Raw genomic sequence first — 19468 nt, 5'->3', positions numbered from 1 at the left:
CAAACTATAAAGCCTCAGCGTATTCCTTCGAGATGCAGCTACAGCCTGTTTACATATGATACTATTCTCCATGCTTCATGTTCTCCATGTTCTTACAAGCAGGAGACAGGGGAAACAGCATCAAGCTGGAGATTATGAATACAGCAAATAGAAGGGACTGCAGTAAGAAGCTGCATCTCATAGGACACACCAGAGACTCTGCTCACAAAAGGTAGAGACTGCAATGTGAAGCTATATCTCCTAGGACACACTAGAGACTCTGCCTGCAGCATGCATATATATATATATATATATATATATATATATATATATATATATATATATACATATACATATATGTTGCAGTAAAATCATAGCATCAGGGATTTGATCAAATACCGGAAAATAATGAAATGACCGTACTGTTACATCATTTCCCTGGGGAATTGATCAAATCACTGACCCCTTTCAGGGAAATGATCGAATGAATTCTATTATTTCCCCCTGCGACATAGAATTTGCTTACCATATCGCCTCCTGCTCCCCCCAGCCTGTCCGCTCTGCTCCCCGTCCAACCAAGCCATATGCCTGCCGGGAGGTGTGCCGCTCTGCTCCCCATCCGCCCCTCCCTGCGACATGCCTCCTGCTCCCCATCTGCCCCAACACCGTATGCCTGCCGGGAGGTGTGCCGCTTTGCTCCCCATCCGCCCCTCCCTGCGACATGCCTCCTGCTCCCCATCTGCCCCAACACTGTATGCCTGCCGGGAGGTGTGCCGCTCTGCTCCCCATCTGCCCCTCCCTGCGACATGCCTCCTGCTCCCCATCTGCCCCAACACCGTATGCCTGCGGGGAGGTGTGCCGCTCTGCTCCCTGTCCGCCTCTGGTCTTGTCCGCCCCACCGCTATATGCCTGCCGGGAGGTGTGCCACTCTGCTCCCCCTTCCGCTCTGCCGCCATATGCCGGCAGGGGAGGTGTGCCGCTCTGCTCCTCCATCTGCCTCCGCCGCCAAACATAGAGCCGCGTGACTCCTCAATAGTTCATTCCATAATTTCCCTGAAAGGGGTCAGTGATTTGATCAATTGCCTCGGGAAATGATAGAACAGGGTGTTCATTTGATAAAATCCCGGGATTCTACCATTTCACTGCAACATCTGCATGTAGTTTATAAAGTTCCTCCATATAACGCTGAGGTTTCCTACCCTGCTCTTAAGTCACGCTGATATGTTAAAAGGGGTTCCCCAGGATTCTTCCAGAAACAGCGCCACTCCTGTAGTTAATGTGTGTGTGGTACTGTAGCCCAGTTTTATTGAAGTGAATGGAGCAGAGTTGAAATACCACACACAATCTGAGGACAGGGGGGGGGGGGGTTATAGAAAAGAGCAATATGTTTCTCTAATCCTAAATAACCCCTTTAATTTGGAAATTAAAGTGTGAGGTCCAGTGGGAACAGGGATTTAGTCAGCACTGCAGAATATTTTGGTGCTATATACATGAATAAGATAATTAAAGGGAACCTGTTAGTACCCTGACCTGACCGGTGTTACTGACACTGTTTTATAGGACTCTGTAGCTTATCCGTCCTTGTAGCAGAAAATGTGCAATCTAAGTGTGACCAAGTGTGTAAGAGAAGTTCTGGCTCTCTGGCTGTGCCATGTTCTGTCACGCCTCCTCCTTGGTTCCTCCTCCCTACTCCTCCTTAATTTAATATCGGCCTCCAGTTCCTGCGCAGCTGATGATGTGTGTGTCCTGCGTCCAAACCTCATTCAAGCACTGTAGCCAGGAAGAGCGGCGCATGTGTGCTGAACAGTGATGCTTACTTCCATCAAAGCTCGTGTGCCACTCTTTCTGGCTACAGCGCTTGAATGAGTTAAGGACGCAGGACGTGCATGTCATTAGTAGCGTGGGAACTGAAGGCCGATAGAACATTATAATGCAAAAAGAGGAGGGAGAAGGAACCAAGGAGGAGGTGTGACATAGTGTGGCATGGCCAGAGAGCCGCATCTCCTCTTTGACACTTGGTCACACTAAGATTTAACATTTTCTGCTAAATGGACGGATAAGCTACAGGTACCATGTTGAACAGAGTGTTGATCTGAGTTGCTGACAGTGTTATATAGGACAAGTCAAAGTTCTGACAGATTCCCTTTAAAGCTTAGCATTCCTAGTGGAAACATTATTTGTCAGAAGGAAGATAAAATAAAATCAACAGCAAAAAGTCTTTAAAGTAGACATGCCCTTTAATTCCTGCCTCTAAATAAGCAGTAACCATGAGCTTTGTCATCCATGCAGCATGTGCTTGGCTCCCTCTATCTTGGCATCCACGTACGTGTCCACATTGGAGAGGTGCCAGGGTGTTTGGCAGCGAATAGGAAGTAAAAACCATTGCAGCCTAGCGAGGAATGCGATGAACGCCATGGGATTGTATAAGCTACACAAGAGATAAAACATGGGGTGTACAGACCGCCGCGGCTGACACAGCAAGATCCTGCGCTTGCTGAAGTCGTGCACTGGGGTTTCAGCTCAAATCATTTCCACTTTTGTTACTAAGCAACCTGGACGGGTATCGGGGAATAAGCTGCAAAAAATCCTGTCAAATCTCCGACTGAGCGGGGGATAGTCATGGATCTTATGTCTCTTCCAGGTGGTGCTATGAGATGCATACATAAATTAGCAAACAAGTAGTATTCTGAGTTAATGGGGACAAGCGTGGGATCATAGGGGGAACGCTGGGACCCCCAGAATCTAGAGAACGGAGTACCCCTTTAAAGTAAGAGACCAATAAAAACATGGCTGCTACCTTCCAAGAACATCACCAATCTTGCTCATGGGTTGTATCTTGTATTCACTTGATTGGGGCTAAGCTTCAATACCAGACATGGCCACAAGTACAGGAGGGGTGATGTTTCTGAAAGACAGCCGGCACATTTTTCCTAGTCTCATACACACCATTTAAGTGACCTCTTTAATAAGAACCTGTAGATACCATTAGAAATAAAGGGAGGAAAATGATCCCCTGATAGAGTTATATTACTGGATGGAGTCACGCTCACTAATCAGCCCCACTCCGAGGAGCTCTTTACAGCTCTGGGTGCTTAGTCACATGGTAAATCCCATGGCACTAACATACAGTGTAAGGTAAGCCATAAAAACCATGTAAAACAATAAGCCAGATAGCACTTACCACTATGGGCACTCCAATGTCAGGCCACAGAAGGTCTTCAGATGGCAACTTGGGCGAGTTCCACACCACCACAACTTTGTTTAAGTATGGAAGTCCATTCAATCTCTCCAAGGAGTTCATCAATACTTCTTCACGTTCATAGGTTAACATAACCACAGTGAACTGTTCCCTGGGCACATTCCCACCCAGAGCGGCCTGAAACTCTTTCCCCGAGCCACCAGCACCGCCACCAATTGGTCTGAACCCTGTTCCAGATCCTAAGAACTTTGCTTCAGAGGGTAAGACAGGATCAAAAGGTGTATGAGGAAACAGGTGAAATGGACCCGGGGCAGAGTTCCAGTTTCGGTAAATGTCCGTTGCAGTCAGAGTGAAGTTCCGCAGGTATTTAGGGGAAGCGTATGGTGGTTCTGTCTCTACCGGGCCTAGATCCAAATCTCCGTTATCGGCCATGTTGGGATCCGTACCGGCAGCTTTACCAGAACGATGTGGGATTTCCACGGCAGGTTCTTCTCTAATAGGGGCGGCTGGAATTTGAATACGAGTTCTTATGGTTGCCAAGATGGTATTAAAAACTGTATCCGATGTGGAAAAGTAGGTTTCCCACAAGAAACGTCCTTGCCTCCTCATGGCCAAGAGGTCATTGTCAGAGATGCTCCTCAAAAGGAAATGTACTTCCGTAATGCGGGGTTTTGGTATGATGAACACTGCCTCGTTCCATCGGATCATGTCATGGTAGGGCAGCTGGATTTGCTCCCCAAGAATGACAGGGATGGCTCCTGCCTCCAGGGCCTCGAAAAGCCGCATGGCACTGCCAGCAGATATCACCAGCTGGGAATCTCCGGGAGTTATGAGGAGTGCAAAGGTGGACTGCTTCAGTAGCTCTATCCTGTCTTCCCTTCCCCCACATAGAGCCCACTCAGTGGGCAGACTTGCCTTAGGCTGGTTTTTACAAGTAAACTCAACCATAACAAAGTCTAACTTACTGTCCTGGACAGCTTTAAGAGTGGTGATGATACGGTCGTCATAGTCAGCTGGGGCATTGCCTTCGATCTCTTCCTCGAACGACCGGGCTTCCTGCAAACTTGAACGCAAAGACTCAATCTTCTCACCCTGAAAACTGAATAAGTACTTCCTTTTGACGGGCACCTGTGCTGGGATTTCTAGGAAGTTTGGTTCGGACATTGCGTGGACCAATGGCGACACCACTACGTCAAAGCCGGGTCGATACTGGGAATCGTAAAATGTAGACTGGGCGATCATGGCACGGCCAGTGCTCACGTTATACAGATAATTCTGGGTCTCTGATTTACGGGACAGATTGATTATTAGGTGATTGTGGCCATCAGTCCTCCAATATGGCAAAGAGTGCAACTGCTGCTCCAGTTCAGTAGGTTTTGGCATCAATGGTTCCTGCATTTCCCCCAATATAACTACATATATACAAGCAATATTTGCATTTTCAGTCACGTACACGTTAGTTCTGACACTTGCCTCCAAGGCCTGTTTGATTAAAGGGTCTATCAAGTTGCCAAAAGGGTACTGATCACTGTTATACACAAAGACGGGGAACCCGGAAGTCAACGGGCACCTCGAGTAGTCAAAACAATTATGTAGCCGGCAGTTCCTTTTGGACTTTGGCAACGGTACATCAACATCGTCTTTATCTGGCAGTAGCCGGATTGGCAATGAAAGCTTTGGCTGGTTTTGTGCCATCAGTTCCTTATACGAATGCTCTGTCTGACTGATGACGTTCTTGAGCTGTAGCAGGTCCTGCTTGGCATTCTCTATGCTTTTCTTGCACGCTTCGATCTTTAGGTTTAACTTTGCAATCTCGCTGTTGAGTTCCTGACGCTTGGCTTCCAACTGGAGGAGCTCTTCGCTGACTGACTCTCGTATCCGACAGAGATCCTGAACATGCTTCACCTCACAGAGCTCGCCGCCTGTCCTTGGGACAAACATCGGCTTCCCCGCGTTGTTGGCGTCGTCGATGGTGGTGAGGTAATAGTGGGCGATGAGAGGGAAGAAAACCAGGATGATAAACAACGTGAAGCTTAGCCAGGAGAGTCTGATCCGATTGGACCAACGGAGCATCCATGGTTGGCCTCCATTCCCCAATCCCCCATTGCGCAGCATGGTGTACCCACTCATCAGTTCGAGAGCGACACCGACCAATCACGTCGGGTCAGTAGCCATGCCAACAAAATTTTGGACTGGTAAACCGTGAAGTGGAATTACTCTATTTGAGCGATAAGCCAATAAAATGGAAATTTCATTTTCCAGGGCGTAATATTGAAGCCAACAGAGCACTCGTAAACACCGGCCTCAGTCATGTAAGGTCTCCTTCATTCCTGATGTAACAAACGGGTTATGTTGAGGTTCGGCTGGGGCGGCGAGATGCCCGTCTGTACCGAGGAGGCATTTTCTGCTGTACTTGACATCCTAATGGGGTTGGTTAACTGAATAGGTGCTCGAGATCCATGGTGAAGAGAAAAGGCAATTTTCCAGATATATCGCTATCACTGGACGCTTCAATAACCGAAGATGCTTCAAGCCTGAAAGGAGAAAGCAAAAGAAAAAAAAAAAAGAGTTGTGAATGTACGGCAGGAACAAATCAAGAAAATGGACTTCAGATATTAAAGCAAGCATTACTCTGTGCCGGTGGTGAAGCTTTGACGTGTTTATTATTAACCCAATGCAATAAAGCATAAAAGAAAAGTACATGTGTTACTGCCTCTGCCACAACAACATATTAGAAGACCTAAAGTTTGTATTCCTTAAAGGGGTACTTCACAGAAATTATTTTCTTACAGATCAACTGATTTATGAAATTTATATAGATTTGTAATTTACGGTTTTTAAAAATCTCCAGTTTTCCAGTACTTATCAGCTGCTGTATTCTCTCCAATCTGACACAGTGCTCTCAGACTGGAAGAATACACCACTTCCTGCAGGATATTCTTATCTGTGCATTATCAGGCAAACACGTCTTCATTACAGAGAAGCCAGTGAAGACGGGCTCTTCTCTCTCCATGGTAAGCCTATGAAGGGGGGAGGGGCTGGGGTAGATGAGGGAGCAGGAAGAGGTGACATGAAGGTCAGCTCTGGGCTCCTAAAACGCTAAATTCAGGTGTCAGAAAGGTCAGTGCTTATCTATGAACTTACTGAGAGAAGATTGCAGGGTTGTGCTTTGCAGAAATCCTCCGTGCTCAGTCACTCCTAACAGTGACTCCTAACTCCCCTCTCCATAGCCACATAATGGACACAGAAATCCTGCTTCATCTGAAGTGAGGGGGGAGGCTGGGAGATTGCTTTTTCAGTACAAAGGAAACTTTTTTAGTACATAAAACCTATTACAGAGTTTCTTAAAATCGCTTGTACTGTTGATATTTAATGTTTTCAAAAAAATGACCCTGAAATGACAGTTACGCTTTAACACAGTACAGTATACCCATCCAATAAATTTCGCTTATTAATGGTTGGGGTTCACCATTTCCTATTAGGATAGAGCTGTCCCTGCATTACATGTACAACCATTCAACTAAATGGCAAGTAGTACTGTATTTTTAAAATATGAAAGGAGGTGTCTATGGGAAAACATGGCTGCCATCAACCATACAAAGCACCGCCACTTATAACAGCTCATTCACATCAATAGTGATGAACTGTAATAACTTAAATAACGTACACAACCTATAGACGTGGGCACCACTCTTTGTGGAGGAAAGCAACCATGTTTTCCTAATCCTGGATGTCGTCAAACTAACCACTTTAAATCAAGTACCTTCAGGACCTTCTCTTTGTAAGCCTTACCCCAACTCTTTCTTTCTTTCCTTCGCTCTGTTCAGACACCAAATTGCACATGGCTGCCAGATGAGATTTCATGTGCGTCAGTCCCTGGTATTTGCTCCATAAGACAACTGGTTCCCATTAGAACTACTTAACGCCAACGAGCACCGTGGGACCTTTCCTAAACTAGATTGTGTGGTGTTGCCTTACATGGACACACTAAGCAAAGATATACTGATGTAAACAGTCTCTTATACGCTAAAGTAGTGGTCTCCAACTTTTGGCTGTCCAGGCATGCTGGGAGTTGTAGTTTTGCAACAGCTGGAGAGCGACAGGTTAGATATCACTTCACTTTAGGCTTCTATGCCCATCTAAGCTCCATCAGTAGAACAGTGGGTGGTCTAGGACTCATGGCTGTAATAGGAATGTGTGAAATAGGCCTTAAAGGGGTTATCCAGCGCTACAAAAACATGGCCACTTTCCCCCTACTGTTGTCTCCAGTTTGGGTGGGGTTTTGAAACTCTGTTCCATTGAAGTAAATGAAGCTTAATTGTAAACCACACCTGAACTCGAGACAACAGTAGGGGGAAAAGTGGCCATGTTTTTGTAGCACTGGATAACCCCTTTAAGGGTGATCCAGTGATACGAAAACATGGCCACTTTTGCACCACTCTTGTCTGCAGATTGGGTGGGGTCTTAAACTCAGTTCCACTGAAGAAAATGGAGCTTAATTGCAAACCACACCTGACCTGGACAAGAGTGGGGCAAAAGTGGCCATGTTTTTGTAGTGCAGGATAACCCCTTTAGGCTGCGTTCACACGTACAGGATCTGCAGCAGATTTGATGGCCCAGAGTTACTTTGCATTGAATCTGCAACTTCAAATCTGCGCCATCAAATGCTGCGGATCCTGTACGTGTGAACGCACCCTTAAAGTGATTATGTGAGAATACAAAATAAAAAGCCATCAGTATTGGTGGGGATGAGTTGAAGCACTGCGCCCCCTTAAACATATACTGCACACGGTGCTGAACATTCCGTAGTGCTTTAATAACAAGCACAGCCACTATACAAACCATGGTACTGTTCCAAGCAAAGGTTGGCTATCATTAATTAGTACCGCCTACTTGACTCCTAAGCCTACAAAGTCCTTGCTCACTATGGGTTTTGGAGTCTAGTGGGTGGCTCTTTTCAGCAACTGACATTTACCTTTGTATGGACACTAATATAGAAAGACATATAGAGAAGGATGTCAATCAATGAGCAGTACTATCCACTTGACTCCCAAGCCTGCAAAGTCCCTGATCACTGTGGGTTTTGGAGTCCAGTGATTGGTTCTATTGATAACTGAGATACATCTGTTTAGACACTGAAAAAGTAATGACTGTCATTCACTGAGTAGCACTACTCACTGGAATCCAAAAATCACAGTAAGCAGGGACGTTCTAGGCTTAGGAGTCCAGTGGGTGGTGCTATTCAGTGATTGATAGCCTTCCCTGTATAAGTGCCCGTACAGATGTAACTGTCAGTTACAAAGTACAGCCACCCACTGGACTCCTAAGACTAGAACGTCCCTGCATCCTGTAGGTTTTGGAGTCCAGTGGGTGGCTCTACTTGATAACTGACAGTTACGTCCATATGCAAACTCATATACAAAAGGCTTTAAATCCCAGAGCAGCCCCACCAACTTGACACATAAGCCAATACTCACTGTGGATTTAGGAGTCCAGTGGGTGGCTCTTTTAGGCAGTTGTGTCTGTATGAACACTCATATAGAGAAGGCTGTCAATCGCCACTGCCCACTTGACTCCTAAGCCTACAAAGTCCCTGCTCACTGTGTGTTTAGGAGTCCAGTGGGTGACTCTTTTTGACATCTGTATGCACACTTATAGAGGGAACCAGAACCGCCCACTGGACTGCTAGGCCTAGGAAGGCACTGCACACTGTGGGTTTACAAGTCCAGTGGGTGGCTCTTCTTGTAATCTGTTTGGAAACTCATATAAGGAAGGCTCTAGATAACTGACTAGCACCGCCCACTGGACTCCTAAACCTAGAGATGCAAGGAATATAAATCAATAAATCTTTCCTATAAAAAGCTATATATCAATCCGCTTAGCTCCTCCTGCCCTATAACATGCTTCTCACCTGTAGGACGCCACATGCATATTAGAGCAGAATGCTGACCTGGTGCTGTTTTAGGCCTTTAAGCAGACTCGGGTTGTTATCTGGTAAAGTGGACCGGTCTATGACAGATAAGCCTCCATTATTAAGTGCTAACACACAGACTTCTGCTACCGCCGCACAAATGGAGAAGTAATCTCTGCGTAATTGGTGAAATTAATCACCGGCATTAAAACCTTCTAAAAAGGGTCTACGTGTGCAAAGTATATATCAGAGCGGGTCTCAGACATCCAACGTGCCCGAAAAGTCACCACTGGCCGTATACACTGGATTCATGGCGGCCATTACAATAAGGATCGCAATAAGGCAATGCAAAACTACAACTTTCATCATACCTGCTAAAGCTTTGGCTGTCCAGGCATGACGGGATTTGTAGTTTTGCAGGTACTCTCAATATATCACCATTATAAGGGCATATGTTCTTAAAGGAACAGTTCATAGTGTTGGATTTCTTTACGGCGTTATAGGATTAACACTTTTCATCCTGAGCTAAAGAATCAGTCCTCCTATAGGGAGAAGGGAGCGCCGTGGAGTTACCAGGGTGCGGAGCTACAGAGAGAAGAATAGAGGAAGGAAGAGTGATGGGACTCCCTACTCTCCGAGGACTCAACAAGGACATCCGCGGGCACAGCTGTGCCACATCCAGGGCGTGCACCTTCTCTACACAGCGTGCATGCCCACTACAGCCTATACATACACTTGCACTACATGGTTCACCCCCCAAAATGGTCATTAATGTAAACCTGGTTAGCAAAGAAGGTATACAAGTATATTCATGACCCTGAACGTCGCTATGACAACCAGTACGCAGTCCCCATTGTTTACACTGCTGGCTGCATCAAGGTAATAACATCGAGTAGGTGGCCGTGACCTCTCCTGATCCCGTCTCATGACGTCCCTGTCATCATCTGTCGGAGAAGAGTCGGGGCACCTCCCTACACAATAGAGGGTAGGTTACTTCGGCCATCTAATGTGTTTGGCGACCCTAAAGGGGGCTCTCCATGATCAGAAAAGCAAAGCTTCTTTCTTGCAAAGCTAGCACCACCCCTGTCCTCAGGTTGTTTGTTGTATTACAATTCGGTGCCATTAAATTAAATGGAACTGAGCTGCAATCCCACACCCAAACTGAGGACAGGGGTGGTGCTGTGTCTGAAAGAAAGCAGCCATGTTTTGTATTCTATTTATGCAATTTCCATCTAGAGGTGCACTATACATAGCTGACACACTGTAACGAGTGCTGCAGCGGTGGAAGCTGGACATAATCGGGGCAGCTCTTGCACCTCTGAATGTTTCAATTCAATGGCAGCAAGCAGAGATCTTGAACATACTAAGGTCCCTATTCCACAGTAACGATAATCGCCCGGATCGGCCCCATTTGGCCCAATTCGGCCGATTATCATTTGGTGAAATAGAGAGAACGATCAGCCGATGATCCTGTCATCGGCTGATCGTTCATTTAGGGCCAGACCTAAAATCATCGTTCCGACCGGGCGACCGACAATTTGACAGGCTGCAGTAGGGCTGGGCGATATGGCCTAAAATTTATATCACGATATAATTTGATGCATGCACGATATAACGATATATCACGATATATCAATTTTTTTGTGTGTGTATACAAATTACAACACTAAGAATTTTTTTAAGATTGTATTGTATAACAGATCTTTTTCCAAACAATGTAAAGATTAAGTGTTAGTAAAACACAAAATTGTTTAATCAGTGCCAGTTATCAGCCCCCCTTGTGCCAGTCATCAGCCTTTCCCTGTGCCATCAGCCCCTCCTTGTGCCAGTTATCAGCCTTCTCCTGTGCCAGCAGCCCACCCTGTGCCATCAGCCCTCCCCTGTGCCATCAGCCCCCCCTTGTGCCAGTTATCACCCCCCCTTGCCAGTCATCAGCCTTCCCCTGTGCCAGTTATCAGTCCTCCCCTGTGCCAGTTATCAGCCCCCCCCTGTGCCAGTTATCAGCCCCCCCTGGGCTTCCCTATGTGCCAGCCAAGCCCCATGCCATTGCCTTATCATGTCCCCCCAGCCAGGGCCATCATCAGCCCCATGCCATAGCCATCTGCACCCCCGACCCCTCTGCTACTTACCTTTCCTGCAGGGCTGGCTGACGGAGTCCGCGAGGCGAGACGGGCCGCGTCTTCTTCCCAGCATGCACTGGGAGAGACCTGACGTCACACGCATCGTCAGCTAGCGCGCTGACGATGCGTGAACGGAAGGCCCTGCAGCGCGGTACCACGGAGCGGTAAGTGAGAAGCTTATTCACTACCGCTCCGTGGGCATGTATCGCGATATGACGATATGACGAAAATCTATATCGTCATCCGAATTGATGACGATATTTTTGCATATCGTTCATATCGCCCAGCCCTAGGCTGCAGCATCATACATTACCTGTCAGGTCTTCTCCGCGCTGTCTTCATCCCCGGGTCCTGCGCGCTCTATCTTCAGAATGGCCGGTCAGCTGACGGAGCGTTCAGCCAATCACAGGCCGGGAACGCCGCGCCCTGTGATTGGCTAAGTGTGGCCCGTCAGCTGACCGGCCATTCTGAAGATAGAGCGCGCGGGACCCAGGGATGAAGACAGCACGGAGAAGACCTGACAGGTAATGTATGATGCTGCAAGGACATCGGTAACAATGTCCCTGCAGCCCTCGCTCAACGATCATCGGGCCGTGGAATAGGCCCAGTAAACGAGCGGCGATCTAGCAGATCGCCGCTCGTTTACATAGTTGATCGGGCTTTATTAAAGGTGTTGTCCAGGTCCAAATTCCTCTGTATGGGTGTGGTAGTTTTGCAGCTCAATTTTATTAAAATGAATGGAGGTGAATAGCTGGATCCTGGATAGCTGTCACTACTGCCCCTGCCGGATCAGCGCTCAATTCCACGCTACATCATGATTCAGGATAAATTTGAAATAAATTTTTCAATTTTTCGTTTACTTTTTTTTGCACAAAAACGTTAACTTTTTGCACGCAGCAAACTTTTGTTTCCCCACCAGAAAACTGATAAGTCTTAAAAAGTTGCAGAAGTTTTGATTATTCGAGAATTAAAGTAGGGATGGGAAACCTGCAGCCCTCCAGCTGCTGCAAACTACAACTCCCATCATGCCTGGACAGCCAATAAAATCATCAGCCTCATATTGCCCTGTGTAACCGGGGGACGTGCGGCCAACAATCAGGAGTTTTAGGGCTGCATTAAAGATCCTTAGTGTGAACTGGTCACATGATTGGTGGGGCCGTGTAAAGCTCACATGATTGATCGGGACATGTAAAAATTAGATAGTGAACCTTTGGTAGTCCAGCTATTGCAAAATTACAATTCCCATCATTCCTGGACAGCTGAAGCTATCCAGGCATGATGGGAATTGTAGTTTTGCAACAGCTGGAGGCTGGAAGGTTCCCCATCCCTGTAAAGTCTCAATAATAAGCGTCAGTGATTGCTGCTCATTCTGCCCCCTCTTCCCATTGTGTGTCAGTAAAGAGTATCTATAGGTCCCCCATTCCATAGAGCAGCCCTGCGTGTGGCTATTACACCGCCATACCAGGCTTTATAGCTGCGGGTTGTGTTCTCCAGCTCGGTGCACTGTAATTGTTACACGGTCACACCAGCTCCGCTGCAGTAAATCATCGGCGGTGACGCTATTACACTGGGATACACGGAGCCATGTGTCATCTGCAGAGCGGCCATGCGTTACCCTGTCACAAGAGGGATAGGAGGGAAAGTGTAGGATCCATGTGCCCTATGGGGTGACGTCATTCCTGCCGTAACACCGTCACGCTCCCTTCTCTTCTCAGTTCTGCTCTTTTCTCTGGAGCGGGTTTCTCACCTGCCGTATTACGGATTCGTGCTGTACAGATACTTATACGCTGTTCACACCTTCGCAGCCAATTATTTTTTATTGCTCGGAGGCACTGGCAATGAAGAGAGGAGCGGCTGTGCAAATCCTCTCCATTAACCCCTTAGGGATGATTTCTGCTTTATTATTCAGCGTCTCTATTTGATCTTTGCGACACTAGTTGAAAACTTTACCGCCACTATCTGCAGCGCATAAATTCCCTTTTATTAAAGGGGTATACTCATCCAGGCTAACAAGCTGATCGCTGGGGGTCTGACCGCCCCATTCATTCTCTATGGGGCAACCAAACCCTTCCAAGCACTAAACAGGCCCAGATGAGAACATCCCTTTATCGCCATACGGCAATATAGCCATTATTTTACATAGGCTATGTTTCCACGTCTTATCGGACCGACCATTCCGTAACCCAGCCGGGTCACGGAACGGTCAGTCTCTGCCAAGATCATCCCGGCCGGTACTGCAGTACCGGCCGGATGATCTTTCCGGCCGCAGTGTTCTGATGCGGACACTTCAGCGTGCGCCCGCATAAGAACTCCCCGCAGCACACAATAAAGGAAGCGGCCGGAGCCCCTCGCTTCATTGTGTGCACTGACAGGGTTTCCTACGGCCACAATTCACTGAATTGCAGCCGCAGAAAACTGACATGTCAGTTCTTTGCGGCCCGGCATGGGATCCCGGCCGGAGCGTATACGATGTGTATACGCTCCAGCCGGGATCACATAGAACAAGAGGCAATGTTCCACACTGCATTATGGCAACAACGATGGCAACAACGGCCGTACTTATACGTAGTGTGAACATATTCTGTTCACTGTCAGCATCATTTTAGGGCAATTTTTTGTTGAGCAAATTTTGCAAAACAAAAATATATCAGGAAACATCAAATGGGCATCTCAAGTTAGATTTCACTGTATGTAAAGAGTGGCAGATACCATATATATGAAGACCTGCAGTATATAACAGGCTGTACATGGCTGGTATTACATGACAGTGTGTGTATAAGGATATGGTGTATATATGACATGGAAGAACAGTAATACAATTGTATACAATACACACATAACAAAAGGTGACAGTATGAGTACAGTGATATATTATGACAGCGGGGATATGATATATAAGGACTGTGATATATAACACAGGGTATAAGAAATATGAGGTAACTGACATATGACAGCGTGGATATGATATATGAGGGCAGTGATACATAAAGGGTATATGATATATGAGGGCAGTGATATACAACACAGGGTATATGATATATGAGGGCAGTGATATATGACAAAGGATATATGATATATGAGGGAAGTGATATATAACAAGGTGTGCTGGAGAACAGTATGCATGTGGATATGCAACAGTGCACAATACACAGTAGGATATGAGACAGTGCACAGTATAAAGGACAGCCTACAGGAGACTATAGAGCAGTGCACAGTATACAGTAGGATATGGACCAGTGCACAGTATACAGGAAAATATGGAGTAGTGCACAGTATACAGGAAAATATAGAGCAGTGCACAGTATACAGGAGACTACATGAGTATTCATGAGAATATGGACCAGTGCAAGGTATACAGGAGGATATAGGACAGTACACAGATGACTATAGAGCAGTGCACAGTATACAGGAGGCTATAAGACAGTATACAAGAGGCTATAAGACAGTATACATGAGGATATAGGACAGCATACAATATACAGGAGGATATAGGACAGTATACAGGAGGATATGGCCCAGTATACAGCATTGTATATAGGAAGATATGGAGCAGTATTGAGTATATGTGAGAGTATAGGACAGTATACAATAGGATATGGAACAGCATACAATATATAGAAGGATACTGGACAGAACACAGAGTAGTATACAGGAGGGGATATGTCAGTGTACGGTAAATGGAAGGACATGGAGAAGTATACAGGAGGATACAGAGCAGTGTATAGCTATAGAAGGATAAAGGACCTATATAGCACAGTATCGAGTAAGAAGCAGTGTATACAGGAGACTACAAAACAAGGTACAGTGTACAAGAGGATATAGTACAGAAGGGGATGGAGCAGTGTACAGTACACAGGAGGATATAGGACAGTGTACAGGAGGATATGGAGCAGTATACAGTACACAGGAGGATATGGAGCAGTGTACAAGAGGATATAATACAGAAGGGAATGGAGCAGTGTACAGTACACAAGAGGATATAGGACAGTGTACAGGAGGATATGGAGCAGTATACAGGAGGATATGGAGCTGTGTACAGTATACAGGAGGATATGAAGCAGTGTACAGTATACAGGAGGATATGAAGCAGTGTACAGTATACAGGAGGATATGAAGCAGTGTACAGTACACAGGAGGATATGGAGCAGTATACAGTATACAGGAGGATATGGAGCAGTATACAGTATACAGGAGGATATGGAGCAGTATACAGTATAAAGGAGGATATGGAGCAGTATACAGGAGGATATGGAGCAGTATACAGGAGGATATGAAGCAGTATACAGGAGGATATGAAGCAGTATACAGGAGGATATGAAGCAGTATACAGGAGGATATGGAGTAGTGTACATGAGGATATGGAGCAGTATACAGGAGGATATGGAGCAGTATACAGGAGGATATGGAGCAGTATACAGTATACAGGAGGATATGGAGCAGTATACAGTATACAGGAGGATATGGAGCAGTATACAGTATACAGGAGGATATGGAGCAGCGTACAGTATACAGGAAGATATGGAGCAGTGTACAGTATACAGGAGGATATGGAGCAGTATACAGGAGGATATGGAGCAGTATACAGGAGGATATGGAGCAGTATACAGGAGGATATGGAGCAGTATACAGGAGGATATGGAGCAGTGTACAGTATACAGGAGGATATGGAGCAGTATACAGGAGGATATGGAGCAGTGTACAGTATACAGGAGGATATGGAGCAGTGTACAGTATACAGGATATAGAGCAGTATACAGGAGGATATGGAGCAGTGTACACTATAAAGGAGGATATAGAGCAGTATACAGGAGGATATGGAGCAGTGTACAGTATACAGGAGGATATGGAGCAGTATACAGGAGGATATGGAGCAGTGTACAGTATACAGGAGGATATGGAGCAGTGTACAGTATACAGGAGGAAATGGAGCAGTATACAGGATATGGAGCAGTGTACAGTATACAGGATATAGAGCAGTATACAGGAGGATATGGAGCAGTGTACAGTATAAAGGAGGATATAGAGCAGTATACAGGAGGATATGGAGCAGTGTACAGTATACAGGAGGATATGGAGCAGTATACAGGAGGATATGGAGCAGTGTACAGTATACAGGAGGATATGGAGCAGTAAACAGGATATGGAGCAGTGTACAGTATACAGAAGGATATAGAGCAGTATACAGGAGGATATGGAGCAGTGTACAGTATAAAGGAGGATATGGAGCAGTATACAGGGGGATATGGAGCAGTATACAGGAGCAGTATACAGGAGGATATGGAGCAGTATACAGGAGGATATGGAGCAGTATACAGGAGGATATGGAGCAGTATACAGGAGGATATGGAGCAGTATACAGGAGGATATGGAGCAGTATACAGGAGGATATGGAGCAGTATACAGGAGGATATGGAGCAGTATACAGGAGGATATGGAGCAGTATACAGGAGGATATGGAACAGTATACAGGAGGATATGGAACAGTATACAGGAGGATATGGAACAGTATACAGGAGGATATGGAACAGTGTACAGGAGGATATGGAGCAGTGTACAGAAGGATATGGAGCAGTATACAGGAGGATATGGAGCAGTATACAGGGGGGTATGGAGCAGTATACAGGAGGGTATGGAGCAGTATACAGGGGGGTATGGAGCAGTATACAGGGGGATATGGAGCAGTATACAGGGGGATATGGAGCAGTATACAGGGGGATATGGAGCAGTATACAGGAGGATATGGAGCAGTATACAGGAGGATATGGAGCAGTGTACAGTATACAGGAGGATATGGAGCAGTATACAGGAGAATATGGAGCAGTATACAGGAGAATATGAAGCAGTATACAGGAGAATATGAAGCAGTATACAGGAGGATATGGAGCAGTATACAGTATACCGTAGGATATGGAACAGTACACTGGAGGATATGGAGCAGTATACAGGAGGATATGGAGCAGTGTGCAGTATACCGTAGGATATGGAGCAGCACACAGGAGGATATGGAGCAGTACACATGAGGATATGGAGCAGTACACAGGAGGATATGGAGCAGTATACAGGAGGATATGGAGCAGTACACAGGAGGATATGGAGCAGTACACAGGAGGATATGGAGCAGTACACAGGAGGATATGGAGCAGTACACAGGAGGATATGGAGCAGTACACAGGAGGATATGGAACAGTATACAGGAGGATATGGAGCAGTACACAGGAGGATATGGAGCAGTACACAGGAGGATATGGAGCAGTACACAGGAGGATATGGAGCAGTATACAGGAGGATATGGAGCAGTATACAGGAGGATATGGAGCAGTATACAGGGGGGTATGGAGCAGTATACAGGAGGATATGGAGCAGTATACAGGAGGATATGGAGCAGTATACAGGGGGGTATGGAGCAGTATACAGGAGGATATGGAGCAGTATACAGGAGGATATGGAGCAGTATACAGGAGGATATGGAGCAGTATACAGGAGGATATGGAGCAGTATACAGGAGAATATGGAGCAGTATACAGGACAATATGGAGCAGTATACAGGAGGATATGGAGCAGTGTACAGTATACAGGAGGATATGGAGCAGTATACAGGAGAATATGGAGCAGTATACAGGAGAATATGGAGCAGTGTACAGTATACAGAAGGATATGGAGCAGTATACAGGAGGATATGGAGCAGTATACAGGAGGATATGGAGCAGTATACAGGGGGATATGGAGCAGTATACAGGAGGATATGGAGCAGTGTACAGTATACAGGAGGATATGGAGCAGTATACAGGAGAATATGGAGCAGTATACAGGAGAATATGGAGCAGTGTACAGTATACAGAAGGATATGGAGCAGTATACAGGAGGATATGGAGCAGTATACAGGAGGATATGGAGCAGTATACAGGAGGATATGGAGCAGTATACAGGAGGATATGGAGCAGTATACAGGAGAATATGGAGCAGTATACAGGAGAATATGGAGCAGTGTACAGTATACAGGAGGATATGGAGCAGTATACAGGAGGATATGGAGCAGTATACAGGAGGATATGGAGCAGTATACAGGAGGATATGGAGCAGTATACAGGAGGATATGGAGCAGTATACAGGAGGATATGGAGCAGTATACAGGAGGATATGGAGCAGTATACAGGAGGATATGGAGCAGTATACAGGAGGATATGGAGCAGTATACAGGAGGATATGGAGCAGTATACAGGAGGATATGGAACAGTGTACAGGAGGATATGGAACAGTATACAGGAGGATATGGAGCAGTATACAGGAGGATATGGAGCAGTGTACAGGAGGATATGGAACAGTATACAGGAGGATATGGAGCAGTATACAGGAGGATATGGAACAGTATACAGGAGGATATGGAGCAGTATACAGTGTACAGGAGGATTTGGAGCAGTATACAGGAGGATATGGAGCAGTATACAGGAGGATATGGAGCAGTGTACAGGAGGATATGGAACAGTATACAGGAGGATATGGAGCAGTATACAGTGTACAGGAGGATTTGGAGCAGTGTACAGTATACAGGAGGATATGGAGCAGTATACAGGAGAATATGGAGCAGTGTACAGTATACAGGAGGATATGGAGCAGTGTACAGTATACAGGAGGATATGGAGCAGTATACAGCACAGTATACAGCATAGGATACAGGAAGGAAGCATACACATACAGTATATAAGGAGTACGCAGCGTGTATTAGATGAGATGACACGGATATAATGTATACACGACACGGCACGGCACAGGATATCCCAACCCCTCCCTCCCCGGTGTCCCGCTTACCGCCGCCCGGTGTCTCCGCCTCACACTCTACACCGATGGCTGTACGAGAACATACCGCCGAGCACCCAAATCTCGCGAGACTCCCCCCGCGAACACGCCGGCCTCAGCCCCGCCCACCTCCGCACCCGTCATCTCCTTGACCCCTCCCACTACACTGAAGCCTACCCACAACCACGCCTACCGCCGTGTACACCGCCTCTCTCCCCGCCCACCTCAGTGCGTGTTATAACTCCTACCTAGACTATGCAGCGTTCTGAGCGCGCAGCTCCGCCTAGTGGCCGCATTTGGCGTTGCCATGGTGACAGGGCGCTTTAACCCTTTATCCACCTCATGAAAAATAGGAGCACGTAGACTTCCTGTATTGCTCGCGGTCATAGGGGGTGCTAACCCCAGGGGCAGCAGGTCTGTGCCGTAAAGAAAGCGGCTGTAGTGCTGAAAATGTAAACCATTTAA

General features: G+C 46.4%; 1 protein-coding gene across 1 annotated transcript in view; it reads right to left on the bottom strand.

Moving 5' to 3' along the window:
• The window catches only part of EXTL3 (exostosin like glycosyltransferase 3), a 42417-nt gene extending 23325 nt beyond the window's left edge, over nucleotides 1-19092 (bottom strand). Inside the window, exons 1-2 of the mRNA XM_069975792.1 lie at nucleotides 19016-19092; nucleotides 3161-5712 (exon numbers count right to left, since the gene is read on the bottom strand). Of these exons, the coding sequence (XP_069831893.1) occupies nucleotides 3161-5308 (2148 nt within the window). The 5' untranslated portion in view covers nucleotides 5309-5712; nucleotides 19016-19092. The remainder of the gene's footprint in view (nucleotides 1-3160; nucleotides 5713-19015) is intronic.
• Between the last annotated feature and the right edge of the window lie 376 nt (nucleotides 19093-19468).

The sequence above is a fragment of the Dendropsophus ebraccatus genome, chromosome 6 (genome assembly GCF_027789765.1).
Source record: "Dendropsophus ebraccatus isolate aDenEbr1 chromosome 6, aDenEbr1.pat, whole genome shotgun sequence".
Lineage (NCBI taxonomy): Eukaryota > Metazoa > Chordata > Amphibia > Anura > Hylidae > Dendropsophus > Dendropsophus ebraccatus.
The sequence above is the reverse complement of the archived record's forward strand: the minus strand, read 5'-3'. Positions and strand labels throughout refer to the sequence as shown.